This window comes from Hydractinia symbiolongicarpus, chromosome 2 (assembly GCF_029227915.1).
Source record: "Hydractinia symbiolongicarpus strain clone_291-10 chromosome 2, HSymV2.1, whole genome shotgun sequence".
Taxonomy (NCBI): domain Eukaryota; kingdom Metazoa; phylum Cnidaria; class Hydrozoa; order Anthoathecata; family Hydractiniidae; genus Hydractinia; species Hydractinia symbiolongicarpus.
The window spans coordinates 31,180,874-31,207,130 of record NC_079876.1 but is presented as its reverse complement, the minus strand read 5'-3'; the positions used below and the strand labels follow the sequence as shown (position 1 = coordinate 31,207,130).

Below are 26,257 nucleotides of genomic sequence, written 5' to 3'. Positions count from 1 at the left end.
AAACTCTTATAAATGCAATCTCTTAATAAGAAAAATAACAACAAAAATATTAAGTTTATTTTCAATTTTCTTTTGTTTCGATTAGGGGAGTTTTTGATTTGATAAACGAATGTACGTACAACTTACGTATCAGTACTTTAAAAAATAATGTTCGCATATAATGATAATGTGAATAAACATAACCCCCTGCCTTCTTCTTCGTTTTTTCAATGAGGGACAACCTTGAAAAACACTTCTCTTTAATAATAGCCGTATTCCGTCTGTCTGTGTGTCCGCGAAATCGGCGTCTTGTAACGGAAACACGAAATTTTTAAAATGTGCACGAATATCAAATGCGATATATTTCTATCCACCTTGTTACGACGGGTAAATTTAAAGGATGAGCGAACACGACGGGCGACCCCGTGGATTTTTCCACGGGTTAACGACTAGTACTTTAATAATAGTCCACAATTATGGACGAAATTAATGAACCAAAATCATTATTTTCGTTATTTCAAACACTGACAAAATGGTGATATGTTAACTAAGTTACTAGTGGAATTCTTCAGCGCATCCGGCTCAACGAAAAAATCCATGTCGGGGTTCACGAAGGTTTCAGGAAAAATTGGTCCTGTTGAAGTCAACAACAGTTAGCAAATAATTTCAAAGGTATGAATTTCAAATGCGCGATTTTCATGTAGAAACAGCCATTGTAATCACTTTTTTCATTATAGATGTCTATGATTGCAGGTAAAAAGGTGAAATTTTTATAAAACAGCCTGGCTTTAACGTTTTACAATAAAGAAAGACTTACATGTATGCAACTAATAACGTAGAGATTTAAAATTATGTTGTGAAATCCAAAACTTTATCTTTTCCCGACAACCTGAGATTGTGAGACGGATATAATTAAGTTATTTCGCGCCTTTTTTTTTACAATATGTTGCCGAACTATAATTAGTTGAACATTATATTGATATATTGAAGAAGAACTACTTTGTTCATCACTAACATACTGCCAAGCAGTGAGCGGGATTCGATCCGCGGTCCCCAGAACTGGGTGCCGCAGACGAACCCACTACACTATGTGCGCCAATATGTTAGTGATGAACTCAGCTTGTTTATCCGGATGGTGTGTACATATAGGTGAATATTTATCATAGCACATCCGTATTTCATTCTCATTATTTTGATGCTTACGTTTGTAGATTTACTGACTTCACGAAAGTCGAGTTTATGGCGGTGGAAAAGTTTGTGATCACTGAGGACAAAAACAATATCTTAAACATTATATTGGACATCCAAATTAAATAAAAGGTAGATAATTTATCATAAATAAATAATTATCAATAAAGATAGATAACATTGTATAGACGTCTATCTGGTGTGTATAATTTCTTGCACCTTGACCATTTGAGTGGTCCGCTTTTTATACCCCATTCTTCGGAATGTTGGATTGAATTGATTGAGCTTATTGATTCGTTTTGTAGTTCTTACACGAGTCTTTACATTATGTTTTATTTCAAGGCTTAAATAAAACATTTCATTCCATTCTCTTGTTTCGGGCAAAATGAAACTCATTTCAGTGTCGAGTTTACTTAGATCTCAAAATATTTATGCAAACACGATTTTCCCGAAATGAAACTGTTGAAAACCTGTTTGACTTATTTTAACAAATAAATGTTACTCTTTTTATTATACTAATAATAAAAATTGACATGTGATTGGTCACTGCTAGTTTACGGTTTATTTGCTTCCATATGTGGTTGCACTATTTCCTCTATTGCCACTGATTGTACGCGTAAAATATTTAAGACTAGTCAGTCAAGAAATTTATAAAACTAGTCGATCAGTTATAACTTTTAACATTTCTGCTATCGCATCCGTTATCAAAACCGCAGATAAACGGGAGCAAAGTGGCCGCCTCAAAAGTTAATCGTTTAAATGAACGAAGAGAAAGACACACAAAAAATAAACTAAAAAAATTGTAACAGGGGAATGTTAGTTTTTCAGGAAGACAGCAGGAATAATAATACAAAGACTATACAGAGGATAGCATATTGATTTTTTTGTCAATAATGACATTCATTTTTTGTAGGAGGTTATAATTACAATTTACAATACGCTCACAAAAGATATTTTTGCAGACTGAAACTTTAGCGTATCAAAAAAAGCGAAATTTTTGCAGTTTTGCGAATCGAAGAAAAAGTTATTTGCGCGTAAAAACACTTTCGCAATTTTTTCTTGCTTTGTTTAAAGTAAAAAACAAAAACAGAACAAATCTTTAAAAGAAAAATTGTTTTTAATACATTTTCTTCAACTTATCACTCAGAGTCAGTTACGTCATCGGTTTCTCCATCTTCACCAATGTATTGCTGAATTTTGCTAGCACATAACAATTTAAATTCTTCTACACCGTGACATCGCAAACGGCTAGTAGATGAATATTATCATCCACTTGCCTGTCATCATCACCCAACATCGATGGATGGCATTTTCTCTGAGGCGAGCTGAATAGCATCAAAGATTCCGGAACCTTTCCAACCACGATCTCCTTCCGTAGTAGTCATGTGATTGTAGAACTTGACCAACCAACCGGCATGTATGGGTTGGAGTCTTGTCAGCTGCAACCCAAATTCAATATCTTCAATACTTATATCTTTTGTCAAGTTGAGATTTAACTTGTCCTGGATACCACTCGATAAATTTGTGTTTGAGGAATCGATTTGGGAACGAAAACAACGAAGAACCAAACACGCGACAGTTTCTACCCTTAAAGTAATCACCCAGTCTTAATAAATTATTAAACACCATCTCTTCCTAATTCATCTATGCTCATGGTTAAGAAGGAGTACAAAACAGACTCAAAGCACAAAACTTAAACCACACATAAAGGTATAAACACCTTAAATAAGATTTTGGAAGGAAATAATTTGGGCGAACATATTCGGTTATTTCAAAGGATTTTCGATCTTGCGATCATTAAGACCAAAATAATACGTTACGTTAAGGATACGACACGCTGTATATCTAAGTGGAAAATTATTCCTAAACAAAAAACTTACACCATGGAGTTTCAGTTCCAGAAAGTCCCTTGTCCATGTTCTAAAAAAGTTGTTCTGCTGTTAGTATATACGTTGTATGCTGAATTTGCGCTAGATTGATTTTACTTTTGCTGTTGTCTGTTTACCCAGCATTCCTATAACTAGTATATATATAATATATACTACTATATACTACTAGTATACTACTACTATATACTCAGTATATATATATAAATCACCAACAAGGAAACGATCAACTTGTTGATTTGATATTGAAATACTGCCCTGGAGTATTGTTAGCCAAAAGTATATAGCTGCCCTACTAATGTAGTTTTTACTAATGTAATTTCGTAATTAATCTAGCTAGTTAAAAGCAGAAAACAGGGAACTTTATAGCTAGCCCTGTCTACCTATTTTTACCAATATAAAATTGTAATTTAAATAAAGTATTAAACTTACAATTGGGTTTTTATGTTGTAAGTCTAAAGTTAAAAAACTGTTTTCTTTTTAATTTATTTTAACTAGCTAGATACCAGACAAAAAAAGAAGAAATCTAAGAAGTCTAAATCTATAAGTTGGAACATAGAAACTGTGAGTAAAAAACTTTTTATTTCATAATTTTATATAGCTTAGCATTTAAAAACTGTTGTTATACAAAAAAAAAAGATTCTTATAAATTATATATATAAAATGTGCATCCGCAACAGAGCTGTAAAACATAAACATTGAAATACATATAAGAAGTCGGACAAGGTGTAAAAAGTCAAAACAGTCTTTTGCTGTTAGTTTAGGGTAAGGGGAGTTAACGATCGGCTTTTTAAGTCCTTTAGCTTACCCTTCTTCTAGATACTTCGTTTTTTAACGACATGTTGCTATTTATTTTCTGATTTTGCCTGACGTTGTTGTAAGGGATCGGCGGGAAATAGAGGGCAGATGTCCTTAACAAACTTGCCAGGCTTTATCGGCTATATACTGAAAGTATTCATGTATGTACATAGAAAAATGTTTACATAGAAATTGTGCGTGCGCACGAATATAATTTGACCTGTTGAACCTTAGAAGTGAGTTTCTTATAAAAAATACAAGTAACGTCCTTCAATTGTCTTTCTCCACATGTTTTTATACTACACTAGCAAATACAACCAATTATTTTTTCGAAGGTGCAATCGTTAAATGCACCCTCATTTTGTAAGTTTTGCATCAATCCAGTTGATCATGCGACTTCTAATTGGGTTAACACCATCCTCATATATTCCACATTTTTAGTTTAAAGTTGCGGAAATAGTGCCTGTAGGTAAATAAATGTATGTGTTTGTCATCTCTCAGCAACACGCTTATTTCAATTTAGTGCAGAAAGTCTATCTAGGCTAACATGTAACGAAAAACTGTGCTATAACTTGCCCTTTAACCTATAAGTCTAGTCACATGTGCCCCGTGCGCCATTTCATCTCCCAAAAAGGATAACGATAGGTCAAACAACCCTGTATTCTGATAAACCGCGTCAGTGCCGGTCAAATGTACCAATCTTTATTCCGATACGCGTCTTTTCCTCTCAACCACCCCGTCCAGCAGCTTATTGTTATTGTTCAAATTGAATCAAACTTGGTACACTTATAGTACGTCATAAAACAACAAAATGGCAGCAATGTATTTTTGCTTGCGTTAGCACATTTTCTGTGACGTCATCAGAAGCTTGAAATTTGTTAAAAATGCCACTTTTTGCTTAAAATTTAATGACTTTTGTTTCCGAGCGAATTTTTGCATTCTGTTTGAAGTTTGTGAAAGCTCAATAAAAGTTATTTAACATATTTTCCGATTTTTACGTGGATCGCAAAAAAAAACAGGAGTTATTAAATTTTCCCCATTATAAGGATTTCATAGAGATATTTAGGGGTAGTTTCGAGTAATGTAGGAGACCTGAATATGTGACATGCAGGTGTCTAATAGATAAATATTGAAACTCAGTAAGTTTCATAGCCATATAATATAGCAATAAGGAGTTATTGAAAAAAACCCGGACCGAATAGGGTTAAGTCATGGGTATTAAGTTGTATTTCGCCCCACAAGTTGTAGCCTAGAAGTCCGTGGTGAAAAAGCTGCAACCATTGCCAGACTATAACAATTTATTGCGCGCACCCTTACCATCCCCGCGATACTCCAGAAACATGAGGTGAGAAAGTTATAACTACTGCAAGACATTGTTAACCGAGGCAATATAAAACTCGTTGAAGCCCATGTTATTCTTGGCTAGCTAGCTAGTTAAAAAAAATTACTTCAATATTCGTTGTATAACTATACTTAAGCTGCGCATTTATCTTTACACATTATTCTGTACGTGTCAAACATCGTAATGTTTTGTTTACAAAGTTTTGTTCTATAGGGACTTTCGAATTCTAAATAGAATGTTTGTTTTTAGACAGGACTGTTTCGAATTTTGACCTCGCGTGTTAACAAAAGTAGTGTAACAAAAGTAGTGAATTATATTATTAACTAAACTAAAATTCTTATTTTATGTTTTTATCTAACTTGACGGTTAACAAATACAATAATAACCGATTACCGCGTGCTGCACCGAAAATATCGCCCTCAGTCATTGCACCGACCTCGCAAGCTTGATCGGCACTTAGACCTCGGGCGATATTTTGCTGTACAGCCCGGGGTAACCGGTTATTATTGCATTAATAACATCTCGCAAACTCTAATATTTATGGGTTAAATGCTCCTATCCTCAACCTTATCACGAATATCGCTCCGTAGCCTTCTGTTCAGAAGCTTAGGTAAAATTAGTAATTATAGCGAGCGATAGTGCAAGTAAATGCAAGTTGTGAACGCGCTTGTGCTCAAAATATTTTGTTTATGGTGGGTACAAAGATTGTTCAAATTTGAAATTAAAAAGTTGCGTAATTTGTTGGTATTAATGTATTTAGAAAAACAATTTTGTATGGGCTTACCATGGCAGTGGTAAGGCGTACATGTTAATTAAAAGGCGGCACTAATTAGAAGGCAGCGCTAATAAAATATTTGTTCTTAAAAGGGGGCGCTTATTAAAGGGCGGCGCTAATTGAAGGAAATAATGTCATTCTTTTTAAAAATAAATATGATATTGCTGTTGCCTTCTATAACCCAATATCAACAAGATTTGTTAGGCATTAATTTAATAGATACATATGCTCTGTATTTGTACTACAATTATACGGGAAAAGTGTCGTTTTCTAAATACCTGTTCAAAATTGCCAACGCATTTTGTTTAATCGGACGACAACATAGAGTGAGTTTCGAAAGGTTTTTTTTTACATTATTGTAACTTGCTCTCTTTAATCCATTTATCTAAATCAAATTGGATGCAAAAGAATTGACTATCAACTATACTACCTGCATGTGCATCAAAATGGTAAGATATAGAAAATCAAAAAAGAAGTTTCACAATAATTCAGGATTATTTTTGAGGAAGTTGCAAATTTAAAGTTAAAACTGGATTGTTCGATTTTTTTATTTGAACCCCTTCTTACTCTTCAGACTTAACACGGTTGTTCCAACTTATTAACATATTTCTTTTCCGACGCAATTTTACGCTATAAAACTTGGAGTGCGTTTTACCTAGGAGAATTGTATCTGCATTTCTTTCCTCCAAGGTATCACACATTTTAGAGGGTTCCTCACTTTTCTTAAGTCCAAATAAATTCATTGTGACGATAAATTTTGCATTACGCCATATTTCTTGGCACAAAGAAATTATTCGTATTTAACCCTTGTGGTGCAGATCCCGTATATATACAGGACAGCCACTGTCGTTTTAAAGGCTGCCCAGCTGAGTCACAAGCAATTTCAACGAACTGATTTTGCTCAGATCTGGTAGTAAGACCAAAACACTGCCCTTTGAAAAGAAAGACAGAGTTTAAAAGCGCTTTGTTGTGAAATTTTGGCCGTACAAAATCAATAATTCATTCAACAAATCTCTCCGAAAACTTTGCCAAATCCGAGATTGTTGCTCATGTTACGGGCCAACAAAGCAGCGCAAATTCACCGAAACGCAGTTTTGTGTCACGGCACACCTACTTAGCGTGCGCCCAATGCATTTGCTACAAATCTAATACTCGCAATTCGCTCTTACGTTAAACTAAAGTCAACAGGCCAGCGCCTCCCTGACGGACGCCAGGGCGCAAATTTCTAGATGCCAAAAAACGTTTAGGTCTTTTTCTATCAAATAAGTCTGAAGTGAGCATCTAGTTCCCTTTTATTCTTGAGTCAATTGAAGTAGGAATAAAAGTTGTGTCAAAATTGGGCTTTTTCCCAAACGGACCGCCCTAGGGTTAAATTTGTTTTATTTATTTATTTTCAATTTGGAAAGCCATTTTATTTGCACAATAGAGATGCAAATACAAAAATGGTATATTTAGTGAGATGATAACATAAGTATGTGATTTCTTTACAATACATTCTTATTACCTCTTTCAACTATTCTCAAAAAGCGTGTTCGTGGTTTTAGTACCAAAATTTCTTTTGGTTAAAAAACACATATTTGAAACTTCTTGCTCTTAACGTTTTATTCTGAGGCGATGAAGACTTTTTTTGCGAAAGTTTTTTTGTAATAAAAAAGTATCTGCGTTATCTAAAAATGGCTGAGAAAATTTCTTAACTTTGAAGATAATTATGTGCGACGGAATTTTTTTTTTACCCAAAAGCCAGAATCCTTGATTTCAACGCAAAATCTTTCTCATATCTACCTCCACATCTATCCGGACAACTTCGCTGACTTGACATAGTAACTGTCATTACGTCCACTTTTGAATTTCTTCAAACCTTTCAGCTTTAAAATTTTGCACCCATTCGTATTGTTTGTATCGAATCATGCTCTTCCTGTCTCAATACGTTTCATAGTCAATTCAAATATTTTTTTCTTATTGTAAACGTCTAAAATATACTTTTTTAACATTCGTAAATATATGAAAGTTATCGTGGGCCATTGTTATAGAACACAATCATAGATGAAGACAAAAAATCCATTTTCCTTTGAGACGCATTTGCAACTCTAGAGGGAACTTTTCTTTTGAGTTTGAAAATGATCAAAATATTCCGCTGTGAATTAATGAAAAATCCTTTGGATGCTTTGAAAGCTTTTTGACAATATAGTTAAGGGACATATTGCAGCTCATGAGAATATGTTAGACATTACAAGTTGTTAGGTGATGTAAAAATTTTTATTGTAGATATGATATGTAACTTGGATTAACAAATAAATAAATAAATAAATAACAAGAATTTAAAAAATTATTAAATAATAAATAATTGATATCAGAAAATATAGAAACATCAGTTGTTTTCCAGACATTGGAAAATTTACTCTCTTGGGGATAAAAAGGTATTAAAAAGGATAGACGTCTCGTTCTGAATAGTCTCTATTGTCCGCAACATAGTGGAATCTTGATGTATCACGCCACGTAATGTGCTTCCTGTTGAGCTTTCCTGATCTTTCGTTTACCTTGATTGATCCAGTACCAAAGAAAATGCGCAATAATAATCAGCACCAGGTTACCTATCGAATAACCAATCGCCATTCCTAAATCATTATCCCAATCAATTGCGCTATAGATTAGTTCATCTGTGATGGCCCAATACACTACGTTAAAAACAAGATATATAAGTGATACAAGAAGCGGATAAACAAAGTGAAGAAATCGAAGAGGTATATGATGAAACCAGAAGTCAATAATCAGTAGTACTAAATTGATGCCATGGCGGTCAAAGTTCAAATAGGTGTCTAAGTCAGCTTTTAAATTAGTGTTATAGTCGTGCAGAAGTACCCAGTATATCAACACAACACTGGTACATAAAGTCAGAGCGATGTTGAAAAAAACCCAGAATATTTTCACGCTGATGGGTAAATTATCACCAATTCGTCGACTGTCTTCGATGTCGATGGAATTGCCGTTTTGAAGAGCAGACATTGAAACTGAAGGTTCATCTTTTGAGGGAAGAAACACAGATATGAAGAATGCATACACAAAGTATAACAACACCAGGATGTAGTTCCAACTTGTTGCAAATGTTAACCATCGTGGTGATTTATGATCCCATGCAATACTGATAGTCATGAAAACGATAAGGTAGATGGCAAACACACAACGAAGAAGGGTGAGCAGGATAGGTTTAATGATCGGCCACTAAAAAATAAGACAAAGGGAGCTCACCATTATGGAAATCACACCATGCACAAAACATAATAAATACTGGAGATTGGTGGTCGGTCAATTTTGCAATTTTTAATGGTATTTTGTTACGAAGAAAAGGGAGTAATCACAACATGATATCACGTTACAACTCTCTTTCAACGTAAAATCAGTTTGTTTTTAACGGCAATTCGTCATTGGTGTACTCTTCATCGTATGTGTATTTTACTTCATAACAGAAATCTCTCTTACTAAAATAGGAACTTTAAAGACTCGAAACTATTTCTGGAAACAATTGGATATCTCTCGAAATTAGTGAGATCAACTACATAATTTATTGCACTGATCAGAGACTTTCAACTTCTGTATTTACTGATTTTACGGACCCACTTACGTGGAACATAAAACGTTTTTGTATTGTTGTCTCACAAAATGAGAAGAATAAGTTCATTAATATATTTCCAAAATATTAAGAATTAAATAGACCGAGATATACCCTATCATTAAGTACCACGAGACTCAGATAAAAATTATAGTTTGCGAAGGGCACACGTTTTCAGTCAAGGACTTTCGCCTAATTGAAACAGTTAAATGTTTCTCTCGAAATACAAATATCGTTACTCTATATCTGACGACGCGAGAGTAGTGTTTCAATCTTTAGAAATATAGGCGGGCTTTTTAGAGAGGGAGGAACAAAAGAGACGAAATTATTTTTCAAAGCATAAAATTCGATTAGTATTATTTGTAACAGAAGAAATTACAAGTTTATAAACTGTTCTTCACCTCTAACATGATAGAAAATAAATTTGTAAGCTCCAATGATGGAGGAAAAACTTCAGGACTACTGCGACAGAGAGCAAATGTTTAAGAATATTACTTTTAGATTTTATGCTCTATAAAACTGCTGAGATCAGCAAGAAATTCGAAACAAGGATACAATACTTACGATTGGCTTGTGAAATTCTGATAGCACATGATATCTCAGTAAAATGTGACTGCACTGAAACTCTTGCTTCATGTTGACATCAATAACGTGATCTATCTTCGCTGTCAGAAGTTCGAGTTTCTTTTCTTTTTTATTTTCTAACAGCAGTATTTATAAATTATATATAGTTTAAATATGTTTCTAAATTATAAATGAGAACACAATTTTTAAAAATAATTGATGTATTGTTAAGTTGGTGTGGATTGCAGTTGTAGTATCAAAACGAGGTCACGCATCATGAAAGCTAGGAAAAGATGTCAGGTCTAAGCTCGTCTCAAAGGCGTTTTTATGTTTTTGCATTGTCGTTGATGACCATGGAAATCGAAGTGCATCCACGGAGATACGGAGATATTCCCCTGAGCTCTGTTGAAAATAGTGGTGGAGCGTGGGCTCCTCTCACTCCTTTGAGGAACTCACACTGCGTTATGAATAATATATACATTATACAGTCATCAGTATTCAAACAACAATGTTTCTAAGAAAACCGACTTAATGTTATGATCAACAAAATGTCTTTTCGTGTTTTAATGGTATGAGAAGGAAAAAAACAAAAATATCTAAAAATTACAGCAAAACAATCAAATACCATGAACAGCTAAAAAATGAATGAAAATATTTTATACCAGCGCTTCGGTCATCACAGTTCTTTCTTCTGACCTTACTTTTCAATAAAAGTTATGTGTAATACGGGTTGTCTTTTATCTCTGAGTAGTCGGAAACTAATCAGTGTCCACGCAACAAATAACGTCTTTTACGTGCTGTTATTTTCAATGTTGTTTAGACATTTTAAGTAATTATGACTCATTAAGTACTAATCATGCAGCCATCATTGAGTACTAATTTGGCAGTCATTCTTGGATACAAATTATGCATTTGGATCTAGAATCAATAGATTGTTTGACTGAGGCGGTTTTTTACGCAAACGAATGTGATCAATTTGAACTTAATTTCGACCATGCCTCCACAGGAAGTTTTAAATATTACATCTTTGAATTTGAATCTAGTATCAATAGATAGATAGTTTGACCAAGAAATTGAAGAAATTTGATTACTCTTGTCTTTTTAACCATTTTGGTGATGGATTTAAAAACAGTTGTTATAAAAATTAAAGCATGAACGTTTTTGTGAAAAAATATTTTCAACTCATTTAATTAATGATGGCATACTAACATAAATATGGAATACAAACATAAGCAAAACATGTACTAAGAAAAAAACGCTTGAGCTTATATAAATCAAACTGAATTTGCATATTTAAACTGTGGTGACGAATGAATTACCAGAACACCCTATTTTTTTTTTGGGGGGGGGGGTAGGGGGGAGCGGAATCCCCCCCCCCCTCAATAACTTTTCATAGGGTTGTTCAACTTAATTCAAACGTATTGCTCGCATTATAGACTTATTTTTTAAGTGTTTTGTCAAATTCGGTCAGGCTAGTTTCGAAAAGTTGTGGATACTTTTTTTTTAAGTCTTCCCTAAAAAGTGACCATAAAATTGATGGATGGGTGGAGAATGGATGGTTGGAGAATCGAGTAAAAAAGCACATTTTCTGTGACATCATCAAAAGCTTAAAATTTGTTAGAAATGCCACTATCTGCTTAAAATTTAATTACTTTTGTTCCAGAGCGAATTTTTGCATTCTGTTTGAAGTTTCTGAAAGCTAAATAAGAATTACCTAACATTTATTCCGGTTTTTACGTGAATCACATAAAAAAATGCCAAAAATTGCCCGAAAATCCAGGTTTTTCTGATTTTCGAACCAAATCTGACAAAATCGGGAAATCGAATTAATCACGTGTCCAAATTATGCAAAATAAAATCCTATAAAAGCCTATAAAATGTAATGTCAGAAGCACCATGAACACTTTTACTTTAGATGTTCGTAACAAATTCGAGAAAAAGGGTTCAAACTACAATGAAAAATATAAGGCTGTTTTTACAAAATTGTAAAATAGACATCAAGTAATATATATATGTACGCTTACCAGCTTGCAAAAAAAGCCTGGGTATTAAAAAGCTTGGGTATTAAAATGCTTGGGTATGCACGTACTGATCGATAAACTTGATTTTAGTAACCATTTGGAACTGAAACTTGTAGCGTTGTGAAATTTGAATAGAAGTTATTGCAGCTTTTTCAAAGTTTTAAACCTTCCTCCGTTAAAAGAAAATGGAAGAAGTGAAAAGCTACTTTTAAATAAATGCCGCTAATGACATAAATATTATAGACTTCAATTACTTGCGTAAATTCACTAGACAATACAACTTTTACGCAACACGGACAGTGAATTGTGAATGTATTGAATAGAACGCGAAATAATTAGTATAAACTTTAGAAAGAGTGCGGGCCCTACATACAATATTGGTTTAAACTCATCAGAGTAGTCAGCAAGCCCACGGTTTTCGTAATGAAACAGAAACGCATTGACAAATGTGCAGGGCAAAATTTGTTTTTACGTAATTCTTGTGCTGTAACCATCAAGTTATACTAATTATGCAAGCGTCATTGGATACTAATTATGCAGCTATTATTGGATACTAAATATGTAACCATCATTGGATATTAATTATGCAGCCATGCTTCCCATAATTTCATAATTTTATGATTACTCAGTATTCATTCTTGTTTAAGAATAATTGAAAGGCTCAGTGTAGGAACAACATTGTCTAATAAACCGACTGGTGCTCTATGGGTGTTAGAACTTTCCATGTTTTGAAGCTACCGGCTGGTTTCCGTGCTCACTTGCATGATAAAGCATTTAACTAAAAGCGAAAAAAAGTTTATGAGCAGCCCTTAACATTCATGACCCTAAATTATGTAACATGTCTAAATTACAAATGATGACAATAAGAAAATGACAAAATAAAAGATCGACGTAAAAAAGGACTACAAATTAATGATTCCTTTGCTTCGTTGTCACGGTCAAGACTCGTTGTCACGGTTGACAAGGCCTCGTTGTCACAGTCAAGCCTCGTTGTCACGGTTAACAAAGCCTCGTTGTCACAGTCAAGCCTCGTTGTCACAGGTAACAAAGCATTGGACACTGCTACTGATCTCCAGGTAGTGACGCCACAGCTTAAATGTGCATTGGGGCGGATATAGCGTATTAAATGATGTTATTTTATCTTGCGTAATAAGTAATGGAGTTCGTATATAAAAGGTCGTAGGTAGCAACGGCACGTAGATGAACTTTCAATTAATCATATTAATCAGCATTATTTTGTCAGGTTGCTTTGTTTGACGGTTTGACGTAAGAAATCGAAACAAAATGTCGAAAATTAATTGGAACTCATTTTTCCCTTACAAGAAGGCTCTCCGAAATAGCCATAAATAGAGCTCGAAATAAAATTAAGCAAGCAAAGCACAGTTGAAGCGTCGTAACTTTTGTGGACCAAGTTATCATGAAAAATGCTCCGGGGATGAACTGGGCTAGACTTCGTCTTTAGAAAAATAGCGCAGCTTAAATTTCGAGGACCTAATTAGTTGTCTCCTGAGAAAAGAAGGATCTTTTCAAAAATGCGCAGCACTGCAATGGTAAAGTGCGATGTTGGAAGATAGAAAATGCCTCTTTGACCATTTGCATGTGGTATTGGGTTGAAACTTCGTATAACTGACTTGTTTTGAACACTCGGAATTTTCACCCAGTCCTTCGTTAAACTTGGTTCTCGCTATAGGGTTAACGTGGCGTAACGCGAGTTACTTCGGGTTAATTTTGTGAGTTAATTTTTGTTATCACGGTCTCACTTGGGCTAACGTAAGTTAAAAAAATTAAACCATAGTGAACAATGAGCTTTATAACCCAACAAGTAAAAGTTCCTGCATCAGAACAACTACACATGTTACACACAAGCAATCTAATATTGAACCTAATTATTTGCGTTGATAACTATTGCCACAAGATAAATAGAAAAGGCCCAACAAAAAGCAACACGATTATTAAAATACCTGCTAAAAACTCCGTGTTCACCCAAATGAGCTTGCTTTGCTGGCAAATATTTACCTATTGTCTGAACCAAATAATAATTTGGACTTTGAAAAAGAAGTACTTCGATAAGTACGTATAAACGACTTATTGACAAGTCTCTTATAATAATACGAAAAATTCTTCTGTCTGTCTTAAAAGTAATAAACTGGAGAGGGGCCTATATTTTGCACCTAAGACTGCATGGTATTGAGTTCCACAGACGAGCAGTGCGAGGAAGAAAGTTTGACGAGTAAAAATTATTATGACAATTAGGTACCGAAACCGTCAAAGGACAAAAGTTGAATAATATTAGTGAACGAGAAAACCTCGCCCCCAGGGTCTTGTGGCTTCTAAGCTGTTATTGAGGAGTGGTCAGCTTCATCAACAAGGCAAAATGCCATGAGAACGAGGTTGTAAACGAGAATGAGAAAGGATTGGGTCATAAACAAGATAACTAACAAGCCACGCTGAAAATAAACTTGTGCTTTCATCAATAACAATGCAACCAGCACATAACCTGCACAAATAGATGAAGAAGGTTACTAGATCAGATAGTATGCCTAGACAATTATTTGAGACACTATCTCTATATATTACTTGTACTAAGTTACTTAAAAACTAGATTTTACTGCTTACAAATATGAATACATGTATGGGCATGCTAACCAAGTTGATGCTACAAATCAACGTTTTATGTAATAAGTATAATCATTCGCCATGTGTGAGTTAGTATTGTGTCTGCAAACACGATTCTTTTTTCTTTAGGCTGTGTCTCTTCTTTTGGTACTCCAAGTACAATCATTGAGCGACAGCGGTGTAGTGGTAACACAGTTAAAGTAATACTAAGCAGTACTCATGTAACACAGTTACGAATGGAAGCAAAATTCATTTAATGAATTCCCCATATTTTTTACAAACAAGAAAAACTACTTCGACGTACGTTATTTATTTGTGTCCTAGAGATCGTCCTAGATAATGCAACTAACAAGTTTTAAACGCAGTCTACCTGACATATGTGTGTACAAAAGTAGCGATTATGCAGTCTATAAGCTTTGGAGCATTGGCTATTTGACGCTTTTGTGACGAAAAACGACGATTTTAGGTAGAATATCTGTAAATATTTAAAAGTCTTACGTCTCTTTAACTTAAAAACATAACGGGCCTACCTACATGTTTTTAATAAGCATATTCAGGCTCAAATAGGGCAATTTTTAAACATATGCTAAGCATATTGTCAACCTTGGTAAATCTTTCTGATGTGTGTATTAACAAGACTTAACGCCACTATACTGTTTGAACTTGCCTCGTATAATTATACCTTTAGTTTTGTCGATGTCCTTTTAAATGTGAAAACGGGACCAATTCATTTCATCCCTCGAGACAACGTTTAAGTTTTGAATTCTTTAGCATACCTGATTGTGCTTTTTGCATAAGCGTGTCCCAGTTTGTTTTATATATATATATATATATATATATATATATATATATATATATATATATATATATATATATATATATATATATATATATATATATATATATATATATATATATATATATATATATATATATATATATATATATATATATATATATATATATATATATATATATATATATATATATATATATATATATATATATATATATATATATATATATATATATATATATATATATATATATATATATATATATATATATATATATATATATATATATATATATATATATATATATATATATATATATATATATATATATATATATATATATAACCTGAGTTGGGGACATATAACCTGAGTTGGGGACAAAACAATTGCGAATTCGAAGTGACACGGATTGTTTTAACCATTTTACCGCCTTATACTAGGAAGTACCATTTTGGGTTTGTGCAAAGGAGGCATGATTTATTAAAAACATTCTATTCAAGATGGTAGATGCTGTATCGCGGAGAATGAATGTAAACATAACAACAGGAAAACATTATGGAAATGGGTAAAGGTAAGGAATACTGTAGGTAAACCCTAAAAGTATATATTGTTCAGGTTATTTTAGAAATGGCTTATTGTTTCGATTTGTATAAAATTTGACTTTTAGAAAGATGCAAATGTTTAAAATGTCGTGTGACGTTATGGTGACTTGACAATTTTGTACAAGTGTGATTAGCACTCTTTTTTTAAGGGAGGAATTCAAGTTGAGTGAAAGTTTAGCTATCTATCCAGGCTATACAAAGGCTAACATTCTTGCAGGTTTAAACTCAGACCTACCGTCTGTAGACCTTTTTGAATGTTGTAGTAAGATAATAGTTTAAAGCCTCTAAAATGTTTCCGTAGAAAGAATTGAGCTGAAAAGACCATCTTTCAGCACGCTTATGCATCTTTCTGCTTCGGGAAGAGCTCAGCGCAGAAATTGTAAACACTCAAAAAGGTGTATATTGCTAGCTAGCTATAGCTACACCAGCTTTTACGATTTTAAATTGTTTATTTGTTGTGGCGCCGTAGATTAGTGGTTATAGCTCTCGTACTCTGTGCGGGAGACTGGGGTTCGATTCCTCTTGACGGTGATTCAACATGGGCGAGTGAATGTTACCATAGCCCCGGGTTAACCCAAGCCATGTGAGGGAAATTGGGAAGATGGCACACTGTGTGGGCCGTTGGATGTTGCCGGGAGTTGTCTAGTAGAGCGCGGGCTCTAATTGGGTCGCGTAGCTCAAAATGAGCATTAAATACTCTAGGACTCTCCATCTACGCCATGGCCCCTCCTGGAAATAATAGACAGGGTATATCCCTCGATATTTGTGAGGCTAGCCATGTAAAATATGCACATCTATCTATCTATCTATCTATCTATCTATCTATAGCTATCATTGTAATTCAATGCACTACTGTAGGTTGTCAGATTACTATCCCTTTCCCAGAGCCTGTTGTCTTATTTTTATATCTAGACATCAAGATAAACCTTTATGATAATTTCCTAATGTAATGTGAGGAGTCAGGGTACCTCGCATTGATAAAGGAGAGCTAAAAATTAACCAAGAAAACATCATCTTTGTCAGGAGACTGAGGAAAGTTATATATAATTGATCATGTAAAGTTGTGGTTCTGTAGGGCCAGGGGAGGTAATGTTGAGGTTTGAAATATTGCATGTCCTCTGCTTTTTGTGAAAAAATTAAGTTTAAAAGAGGCTTGTAGGAGAAAAAGGTTTTTCAACAACAGGGAATATATACACATCTTTTTTATAAGGTTTGGGTTAAACCTCAAATCATTGGTTAAACAACTAAAACAACCTGAGTAATTTTTTTTGCCATAAGCCAAGAACATTCCAAAATATAAGTTCCCTTATATATAATTCTCTCTAAATCTAACAATATTATTTTTTACTTGTGGTTATTTCTTTTCTCTTCTATAGGCTGCAAGTAATATTTCTATTGAATCCATTTCAGCACTGTTCATAAACACAGGCTGAAAATATTATGTATTTATATATACACACTTGTTCGCTGTATTTCTCTTCTGTGTAAACCATAACTTGCATTGCATAAGCAATATTGCCGTTATGAATGCAGCGTTTTCAAAACATGCCCATGCTATAAGAACATGTAAATTTCAATGAAATGTTTTGCCTTTTTTTGGAGATACTAGTTTAGAACAAACTATTAATTATTTTGAGTAGTTTCTTTTTCGCCATAGTAAATGTATATTAATAAGACATGTCTAAAATATATATGTGTATTTTGTTAAATTAAAACAAAGCTTTTCGTAAGTATACTTACATCATCAGGTATTCACATACCTGATGATGTAAGTAAGTATATATATATATAGTAATAATTTTGTTTTTAAGTCACTTAAAATTTTATTCATTTTACATTTAGAGATTATAGTATAATATGCTGATTGTACAATAATTCGCAACAATGTCTAAAAGGAGAACCACCGTGAGGTCCACTGGTCCAGTAAAGGGCACCTCTGCTGCAAAAGGGAAGCAGATTAAACCAGCTTATACCAATATGATAAAGCCTCCCACCAGTGAAGTTGCACCAACAAAATCATTCTTGTATGAATCAGATGATGAAGATGATGATGACTTTGGTTTCAGATACACTCCAAGTCCAAATCGTTCTATGGTTAATTCACAACACATGAGGAATGGAAAATCTAGTTTTAGTTTAAAGGATTCAATGAACGCCTTAGGTGTTAGTAATACCTCAAATAATAATTTTAACGACGTTTTTGAAAATAACAGAAAGCATCAAAATATGAGGGTGGGAAGTGGAAAAGCTACACGTAAAAGTTTGTTACAAACTCCTACACGAAAACATCAGAGAAACATTGGACCACTAGAACCAAATATTTCTGCTGAATTTGAAAAATTAGTTTTATCTGGAAATTTTATCAATTTTAGTCAAATAGCTATATTATTAGGTCATGCAAGTACAAATGACCAGGCTACTGAAATACTTAAGAGAGACATTTTAACATGGTTAGATTGTTATATGTTATACGTATCAATCATTGGTACTGTTTGTCCTGGACGTATTTCTAGTTTTACAAGCTACAGCAGAGTTATTCTGTGGATATACAAAGAATCAAAAGATGTTACAGCTTGGTGGAGATATGATAAAGCCTATAGAAGGATGGCCTCTTCACAAGGTCAGTTTTTGTTCCATGTTTTTTTTGCATGCTGGGATTAATTTTAAGAAAGTTCGAAAAGTATATATATGTTTCCAGGGACAATAATTTAAAGATTTATTAAAAATACACTAACTATTATAAAACTTAACCCTAATAAATGGAGTTTACAGAAGTAACGAGTGCCCATTTGAAACAAAACAACATGTAAAATCATATATATTGCAAGTAATTCTCCAAAAATCACATTACCTTATTACAGGAAATTAGTAAATCATTGTATTATTCAAAATTTATAGAAACAAGTGTAAAAATTGCATTTTCTTGGAAGAAAAGTAACATAAAATATGAATGTGATTATATTGTTTCATGATAGGGGGAATCATAAAAACATGTAACTTACATATTTTGATGTTACTAAGAAATTGTTTTAGTTTTTGAAAATGCATACAAAAGCAATTTTAGTTATTAAAAGTTCTATATAAACCATTCATGATAATTTCAATTACTTGCTGTCATGAAAAGCTTACAAAAGATTAGGATGAATGTCATAATTCAATTTTTAAAATCACTTACAGGGGAAACAGATTGGTCTTATATTGATGAAGAAATGTTTGCAGGTGCCACATCAGCAAAATACAGAGAAACTTTAAATTGTGAAGATTGCCTGACACTACAACATCCATCCGGCAAATGTCCATTTCGCAGTGCCATCACAGGACATTACTTTATGGGATCTCTATCACCTCGAGGTGATGGAGCCATATCTCCAAGAAGAAACGAAAGGGTTGAATTAGCACTAGCAAATCCCGAAAAATCTGCTAAAAAACCATCTGAAGGATTACAGTTGAAGTTTGCATTTGGGTAAGCACAGTTCTTTCTCTTATAGATTATGATGGAATACTCTTTGTGTGATTCACCTTGGTCCAGGTGTTTGCCTTTAAAATGAATTTTGTGTATTAAGCTGTATGCAACTATCAATGTAAACATGTTTAAATCACTTTTTAGTTATCATGGCTACAATGCGTGTAACAATGTGTTCTATACACAATCCAACGAAATTGTTTTCCATACTGCAGCTGTTGGAGTTGTTTACAATCAACAAACACACGAGCAACGGTTTTATCTGGGACACGATGATGATATCCTTTGTCTTACAGTTCATGACGAACAAGATTTCATTGCGACTGGCCAAGTAAGTGTGAATGTTGAATTCTGTATCAGGTTCATGTGAAACAGAGGGTTTTTGCGATTTTTGTTTTTTAAATCTAAGTTTATTGCATACGATTTTAATGTTTAGATTGGAAGAAATCCATGTACTCATGTTTGGGACATCGTGTCAATGAAATGTGTGGCTGTTCTGAGAGGATTTCACAAACGTGGAATCATCTGTGTTGATTTCTCAGGTAAAATATAGATTTGTATATGTTTATAATCTGGCTCTGATATGTAAGTGGTTTTGAGATGATAATGACATCAGCTTCTCTCATGATATACTGATTGCTTTCTTTCTTAGATTAAAAAATAAAATGTTACTATACATAGTCGGAAATAATAACTAAAAAGGGAAGGGCTTTAGTTCAGGTTTTAAGTGATGACTTTTTTAGAAATAGGGTAGGTATACGAAAATAAGTGGGAAATAAGGTTGACACCACCTACTACCTACTACTTTTGTTTCCAACAAAAGTGTATATAAAGTAGGGAGAATATTTGATGAACTATGGACATCATTTTTTTAGGTGACGGTGAAAAATTAGCTGATGTTGGTTTGGATGATGATCATTGTATTTGTATCTGGAACTGGAAGAAGGAAGAAAAACTCGCCTCAACAAGGTAATATCATGGTAGCGTTTCTGTCTGTGCAAACACTGCAACATACTTTGTGGTTAGGCTGTTAAAGTGCACAGAGAGTTCGAAAGGTTTTCTTAAATTTATATTTCCTCTTGATCTTCTTGTAGAGGTCATAAAGATGTTATTTACAACCTCGAGTGGAATCCATACGATGTCAACAAGTTGGTGTCTGTTGGTGTTAAACATATCAAGTTTTGGACTTTAAACGGTAGAAAAAATTAAAACAAAAATTGTTACCTTTTAATATTAAAGTGGCTCTAACAAGAAAAATATTTTTAAAAATGAAAATCATCAAAGGTTTAATTTTTTGGAAATATATTTTAGTTCTTAATATGTTTGAGGGTGGGAATTTTGAAATACAGGAACTTGTGATGTCATTGCAAATGCTGACATTACAGTTTTACTTGATATTGAAGATAAGGCCATTATTAAAGTTTGAAACTCTGCTTCAGTCAAGATACCATCGGAATTATAAACTGTGTAAAGTTTTTATCTAGTGTAACTTTTTGTGGCGAGCTTAACATCATCGATAACGATGTCATAAGATCAGATGGAATTTTTGAAGCTAAAAAATGTGTCATCCTTTATAACATATAATTTGTAACAACTTCTTATCCTGTATAAATCATTTTTCGTGTCTTTATTTCAGTGCTTAAAAACGATGGTAATCCCAACATTGCTTTGTCTTTAACTTCAAATCATATGTTGTGTGTTGCCTATGTAAAAAGTTTCGACTGGGCAGGCTTTATTTATTATGACAGGCATAATTTATTATGACAGGCATAATTTATTTTAGGTAACAAGATTGAGAAGAGAACGACAACATTTGGTAAAGCAGGCGAATTAACTGATATGTTATGTATCTGTCATTCACAGCGTGAAGATTTGTGCTACACTGGAGCTGCGTCTGGTGAAGTATATGTATGGCAAGGAAGCACATACAGGAAAGCAATACCTGCACACAAGGGGCCAGTGTATGCCATGTTTGCCATCTTGCAATCACAAGAGAAGGTAGACTGATCTTTTTTTGCAATTGTTCTTTCCGGTGTTAATAACTTCAGAAGCTTTTTTTTAACACGAGTTCTGTAATGATCAGTGGCAAAATTTCATAAAATACTTATGCTAGATTGGAACGAAACGCAAAACTCGAAAAGTTATAAAATAAAAGAAACTTTTTTAACAACTTTACCCTCAAGTCTCCTCAATTTAAGTTTTACAAGATCAGGTTTTTATTTTCAAAATGCATAGAAATGATTTATGGGTACAGCGATAATTTCCTCCTAACACGCTGCCTCTAAAATCTCCTCAAATATTCCCAATTTCTTTAAATAAAAATGGAAAAAAAGTCATCAAAGCTTCTCATTTTTTTTCAAAAAAGGTCTCATCAAATTCTAAAAGGTACACGTGCCTAGAAGACTGACTGTTGAAACACATAAGAGAAACATATAATGCTATTATTGTGTTAGATATTTTTTTCTTTTTCTTCTCAATCGGATAGAGCAAAATGATGGTCAACTTACTTTTTGTAAAGAACAAAAATTTATGTTTGTTATTTCTTCACATTGTTTTTTCAAGAATCTAACTACAATAGCAACAGCCTTCCTGTGTGTATTTATTATTTTTTCTTTACCCAGGGCTTCGTGACAGGAGGCAAAGATGGCGTCGTGGTAATATGGGGCGAGTCTTTCAGTCAACCCCTTCGCGCGTTTAAAATTGAAACTTCACAATTTCCTACTGGTACAATTCTTCTGAATGATTGTCCAGCTATTCGGTCTATACATACTGATGAAGGAAATGTTTTGGTGGGCACAGGTAATGACGAAATCATACAAATACACTATGATGGATCCATGGAAATGATTTTACAGGTAATAAAATATCATTTGCTCGTTTTGTAAACAATCTGGTATTTTGTTTTTGTGTTTTCTTTGGTAACAACATATTTGGAATAAATCTTTTTTCGGTACCATCAAGTTCTTAATTCAAACTTTATTTATGCAGGGTCATGGAGAAGGTGAACTTTGGGGATTAGCTGTCCATCCTTTCGAACTGGAATGTGCAACGGTGAGTGACGATAAAACATTGCGTATATGGAACATCAATGAACATTGCATGAAAAAGGTGGCAGTGTTGAAGAAGGGTGGAAGATGTGTTGCGTACCACCCAAATGGAGAAACTATGGCGGTTGGTTTGAATGATGGTAAATAGTCCCAATGTTTATTTATGATTATTGTTGTGGTTAGATACTTCTGTGAGCGCAATCCTTTAGGAGCATAAACTTTAAGCGAATAAGTCAGGAAAATTTTTGTCGCGAGCTAAACTTTTGCGTACGTTTAATACGTAACTTTAAGTTGTTTTGTAGGAAGCAATGCCGCTTTTTCATTGAAACATCTTTAAGAGAGAATTTGACAATACAAGTAGAAACACGCGAAGATAAACATGATTTGCTTTTCTGTCGCAAAATATATCGAGATTTTGCGAGATTGAACTGCGTAACTTCTAATAGCAAAGCAAGTTTTTACGAGATGCATTGTTCAAAGATTCGAATGTTTATCTACTTAATATACCCGATGCTTATTCATCCAATGATTTAATTTCTGATTATTTTTTTTTGCTTTTTAGGAAGCTTCATGATAATAGATTCTAAAACGTTAAAAACGCTCGTGTTAACAAAAGACCGTGCGGAGGAGATCTCCGATATCAAGTTCTCTCCCGGTAGGCTTATTAGAACCAATCACTCCATTCATTCTGTATCTTTCGATTGTTTTGCTTGTTTGTGACTTCTCTTGTTTTGTACATTTAGACGGCACATACCTAGGTGTCGCGTCACATGATAATATGTTGGATATTTATCACGTCAAGAAAGGCAAAAAACGTTGCGTCTGTCGTGGCAACTCGAGTTATCTTACGCATTTTGATTGGGACATCCACGGTATGTCATTTGTAGTTTTTTGAAACATAACTAACGACATTTTTTCAAAAATCAAAACTTTCTGGGATTTTTTGATTAAGTGAGACCAAACTTTTGAATAGTTGCAAATTCCGGGAAAGTCTGATAATTCAGAGCCATTTGTTTTCTTATGGTTTATATTTATAGAGGGCTGAAATAAAAGACTAAAAAACTCAAATGCTCTAGTATTGTTGCCGTTTGTCAAAAGTATTATTAGTTATAGCTGTAAACCACGTTAGATAATGTGTTTAAATTTCACCTTTAAGGTCGTCTAATACAAACGAATTCTGGCGCTCGTGAACATTTGTTGTTTGAAGTTCCATCTGGTACGAGAAAGACCATGGGTACAGATGCTGTCATAAGATCTGATTGGTCGACGTTCACTTGTGTGATTGGTCCAACCGTGAAAGGTAAAAAAAAATGTATTTTGAGTCACAAAAAAGCAAACCGAGTTGTCAATCGAGCCATTTTTCGTATCACAAAGAAACCGAGTTGTCAATTAAACCAAAATATTAAGATGCTAGATTCCAGCGAGTATATGTCCGCGCATAGTATTTAAGCTAACCAAAGTGTCACTTCGGTAGATGGCTTTAAATTTTGTTATTGGTTAAATCTTTTTTAATTTTTGACTGTAGTCGCAGATGTTTCAAGTTCGTGTAATATTCTACAATTTATTCTGAAGGCAAAGTTATTTTTCAGCCGTTTGCATATTTATCGATTTTATACGAACACTTCATTCGAGCAAATTCATAATTTGACTTCCACCATTTTAGGTATATATCCACCAATGACAGACGTCACAGATGTAAACACAACATGTCGAACGAAGGATTACAAATACGTTGCTACTGGTGATGATTTCGGATTAGTCAAGTTATTCCGTTTTCCCGTTTTGGTATGTTGGATATTTCTTTAAATTTTCGTTGGATTTTTTGAATTTGATATATGTTACATGTTCTTTATAAAAAAAAACTTTTTTAAAACAAAATGAGATGTTGTAAAAACTTATCTTTTGTTTTAGTTACGTGGTGCAAAGTATCGCTCTTACAAGGGACACTGTAGTCACGTGACCAATGTACGATGGACGTGCAATGATAAATACCTTCTTTCGACTGGAGGAATGGATGCGACATTGTTGCTATGGGAACGGGTTCCAGCTGGTCAAGATTTTGCTGAAGGTAAGATGTCTTTAAATTTGTTTAGGTGGCTAGGGACCAGTCTGGGAGGGGAACCTGAAAGATACTTTTAAATGATATGTTACTAAAGCGATAAGAAAGAATATCAGCAGTATTGGAATTAGAAATCCGACTCCGATTTTTGCAGCAAACTTTTTTATCTCCTTAAAGTGTCATGTTTTATAAGGAGTGCCATTAATAGTGTTCTAAACAACTGTGTTTATTTTGCAGAAGAAGATGAACCAGAAAAGTTCGTTCAACCGACGTTTAAGCCGACAGGTCCAATCAAAGATCCGATGACGAAGACGAAGGCGACTTGGGATTAGTTCGATGCGGTGTTAAAAATACACGAATTTAAGCTGACTAATATGTACAAAGTTTTACGAAGATGTATATATGAAAATATTTAATTAAAAGAATTTTTCAAGTTATGGTGGCATGGAAACCAGGTAGCGTTGTAATCAATTTTTTGAGGGGAATTTTTATTTTAAATTTCTTTAGGTGTATCTTCTAAAAGTTTTACCAAAATCTTTTCTTATTATGAATTCATAAAGTTAACTTTTTCGTACTAATTTTTGCTCGTATTCATTTTCTCGCAGCTTAAAGAAATCTATTTGCGCGTATAAAATTTAGCGCAAGTTTTAATGTTTTAATATCATTTTAATTTATTTAGCATATGATTTTTTAATTTTCTTTTATATTTACCAATTTTTTTTTTACTTTAACAAATTTTCTTGTATAATATATGTAGTGTAGGAGCAAACTATTTCTTAAGCACAAGTGAAACAAGTTTGCCCAATGTTTAGTTTTTAGCATAAAGCACAGTTTACACTGTGATGCCATCTGTTACTATTTCCCTGTTGTTTTGTATTTATTTTTGCAAATAACCTCAAAGCTTTGTTTCGTAAGATGGTTTTACGTAACGAAATGTTTTCACTGACCAGTGGTAATTATCCAATATCCTAAATTTATTGATTCCAAGCGATTCTTTTTAATTTTGCACGTGAAGCCTTCATAACGTCTAATAAAGTCATATATCTAATTTTTTAGAATAACTTTTTAGAAAACGCACTGCGTATTTTATTGTAAAATACAATATGGAACTTGAGTTGGTTTTATTTATACTTGTATATAAATGTATTTAAATTCGCCGAAAAAACTTATTTTTTGCGTTTAACACGTGTGACTACGATATACGTTTGGGCAAACAGCTTTACATCAACGAAAGAAAATCAGGAACAGAAAGTCATTGGAAACCAACAAAAAGGCGACTCGCGATAACTTATGACATCAATATATTACAAATTGGGGAATGAAAAGAAGTTGCTTGGTTGTTTGAGTTCGTTGTTCAGCGATGCACAGTTCTGCTGGATGTTCTTTCGCGAATAAAGAATTTGAAAATTTAAATAAACCCACCCTCGTCCCCAGGTTTTTTTTGTCTTTTTGATATGAGAGTAGACGACGTCAACCCTCATATCAAGAAGGCAAAAATCCCTGGGGACGAGGG

General features: G+C 33.6%; 2 protein-coding genes across 2 annotated transcripts; one reads left to right on the top strand and one right to left on the bottom strand.

Moving 5' to 3' along the window:
* Positions 1-8,186: 8,186 nt before the first annotated feature.
* Positions 8,187-10,823, bottom strand: LOC130630661 (protein rolling stone-like). The gene is made up of 2 exons (XM_057444237.1): positions 10,140-10,823; positions 8,187-9,187 (listed from the first exon to the last, which is right to left on the bottom strand). Exons 1-2 carry the CDS (start codon positions 10,209-10,211, stop codon positions 8,456-8,458), a joined length of 804 nt encoding a protein of 267 aa, XP_057300220.1. The 5' UTR covers positions 10,212-10,823; the 3' UTR covers positions 8,187-8,455.
* Positions 10,824-16,039: 5,216 nt separating this feature from the next.
* On the top strand, positions 16,040-25,909 carry LOC130630662 (echinoderm microtubule-associated protein-like 6). Its single transcript, XM_057444238.1, has 16 exons — positions 16,040-16,144; positions 18,018-18,795; positions 19,353-19,638; positions 19,783-19,969; positions 20,075-20,180; positions 20,514-20,607; positions 20,733-20,833; positions 21,422-21,636; positions 22,260-22,493; positions 22,627-22,825; positions 23,248-23,340; positions 23,429-23,557; positions 23,842-23,985; positions 24,349-24,470; positions 24,597-24,753; positions 24,982-25,909. Exons 2-16 carry the CDS (start codon positions 18,060-18,062, stop codon positions 25,074-25,076), a joined length of 2,898 nt encoding a protein of 965 aa, XP_057300221.1. The 5' UTR covers positions 16,040-16,144; positions 18,018-18,059; the 3' UTR covers positions 25,077-25,909.
* The last annotated feature ends 348 nt before the right edge of the window (positions 25,910-26,257 follow it).

Excerpts from the sequence above, each read along its gene's own strand:
- LOC130630661 (XM_057444237.1), bottom strand. The coding sequence starts at position 10,211 with ATGAAGCAAGAGTTTCAGTGCAGTCACATTTTACTGAGATATCATGTG. Across the intron at positions 9,188-10,139 it reads CAGAATTTCACAAGCCAATC|TGGCCGATCATTAAACCTAT; the intron begins GTAAGTATTGTA and ends CTTATTTTTTAG.
- LOC130630662 (XM_057444238.1), top strand. The coding sequence starts at position 18,060 with ATGTCTAAAAGGAGAACCACCGTGAGGTCCACTGGTCCAGTAAAGGGC. Across the intron at positions 19,970-20,074 it reads ATTTCATTGCGACTGGCCAA|ATTGGAAGAAATCCATGTAC; the intron begins GTAAGTGTGAAT and ends TTTAATGTTTAG. Across the intron at positions 20,181-20,513 it reads CATCTGTGTTGATTTCTCAG|GTGACGGTGAAAAATTAGCT; the intron begins GTAAAATATAGA and ends TCATTTTTTTAG.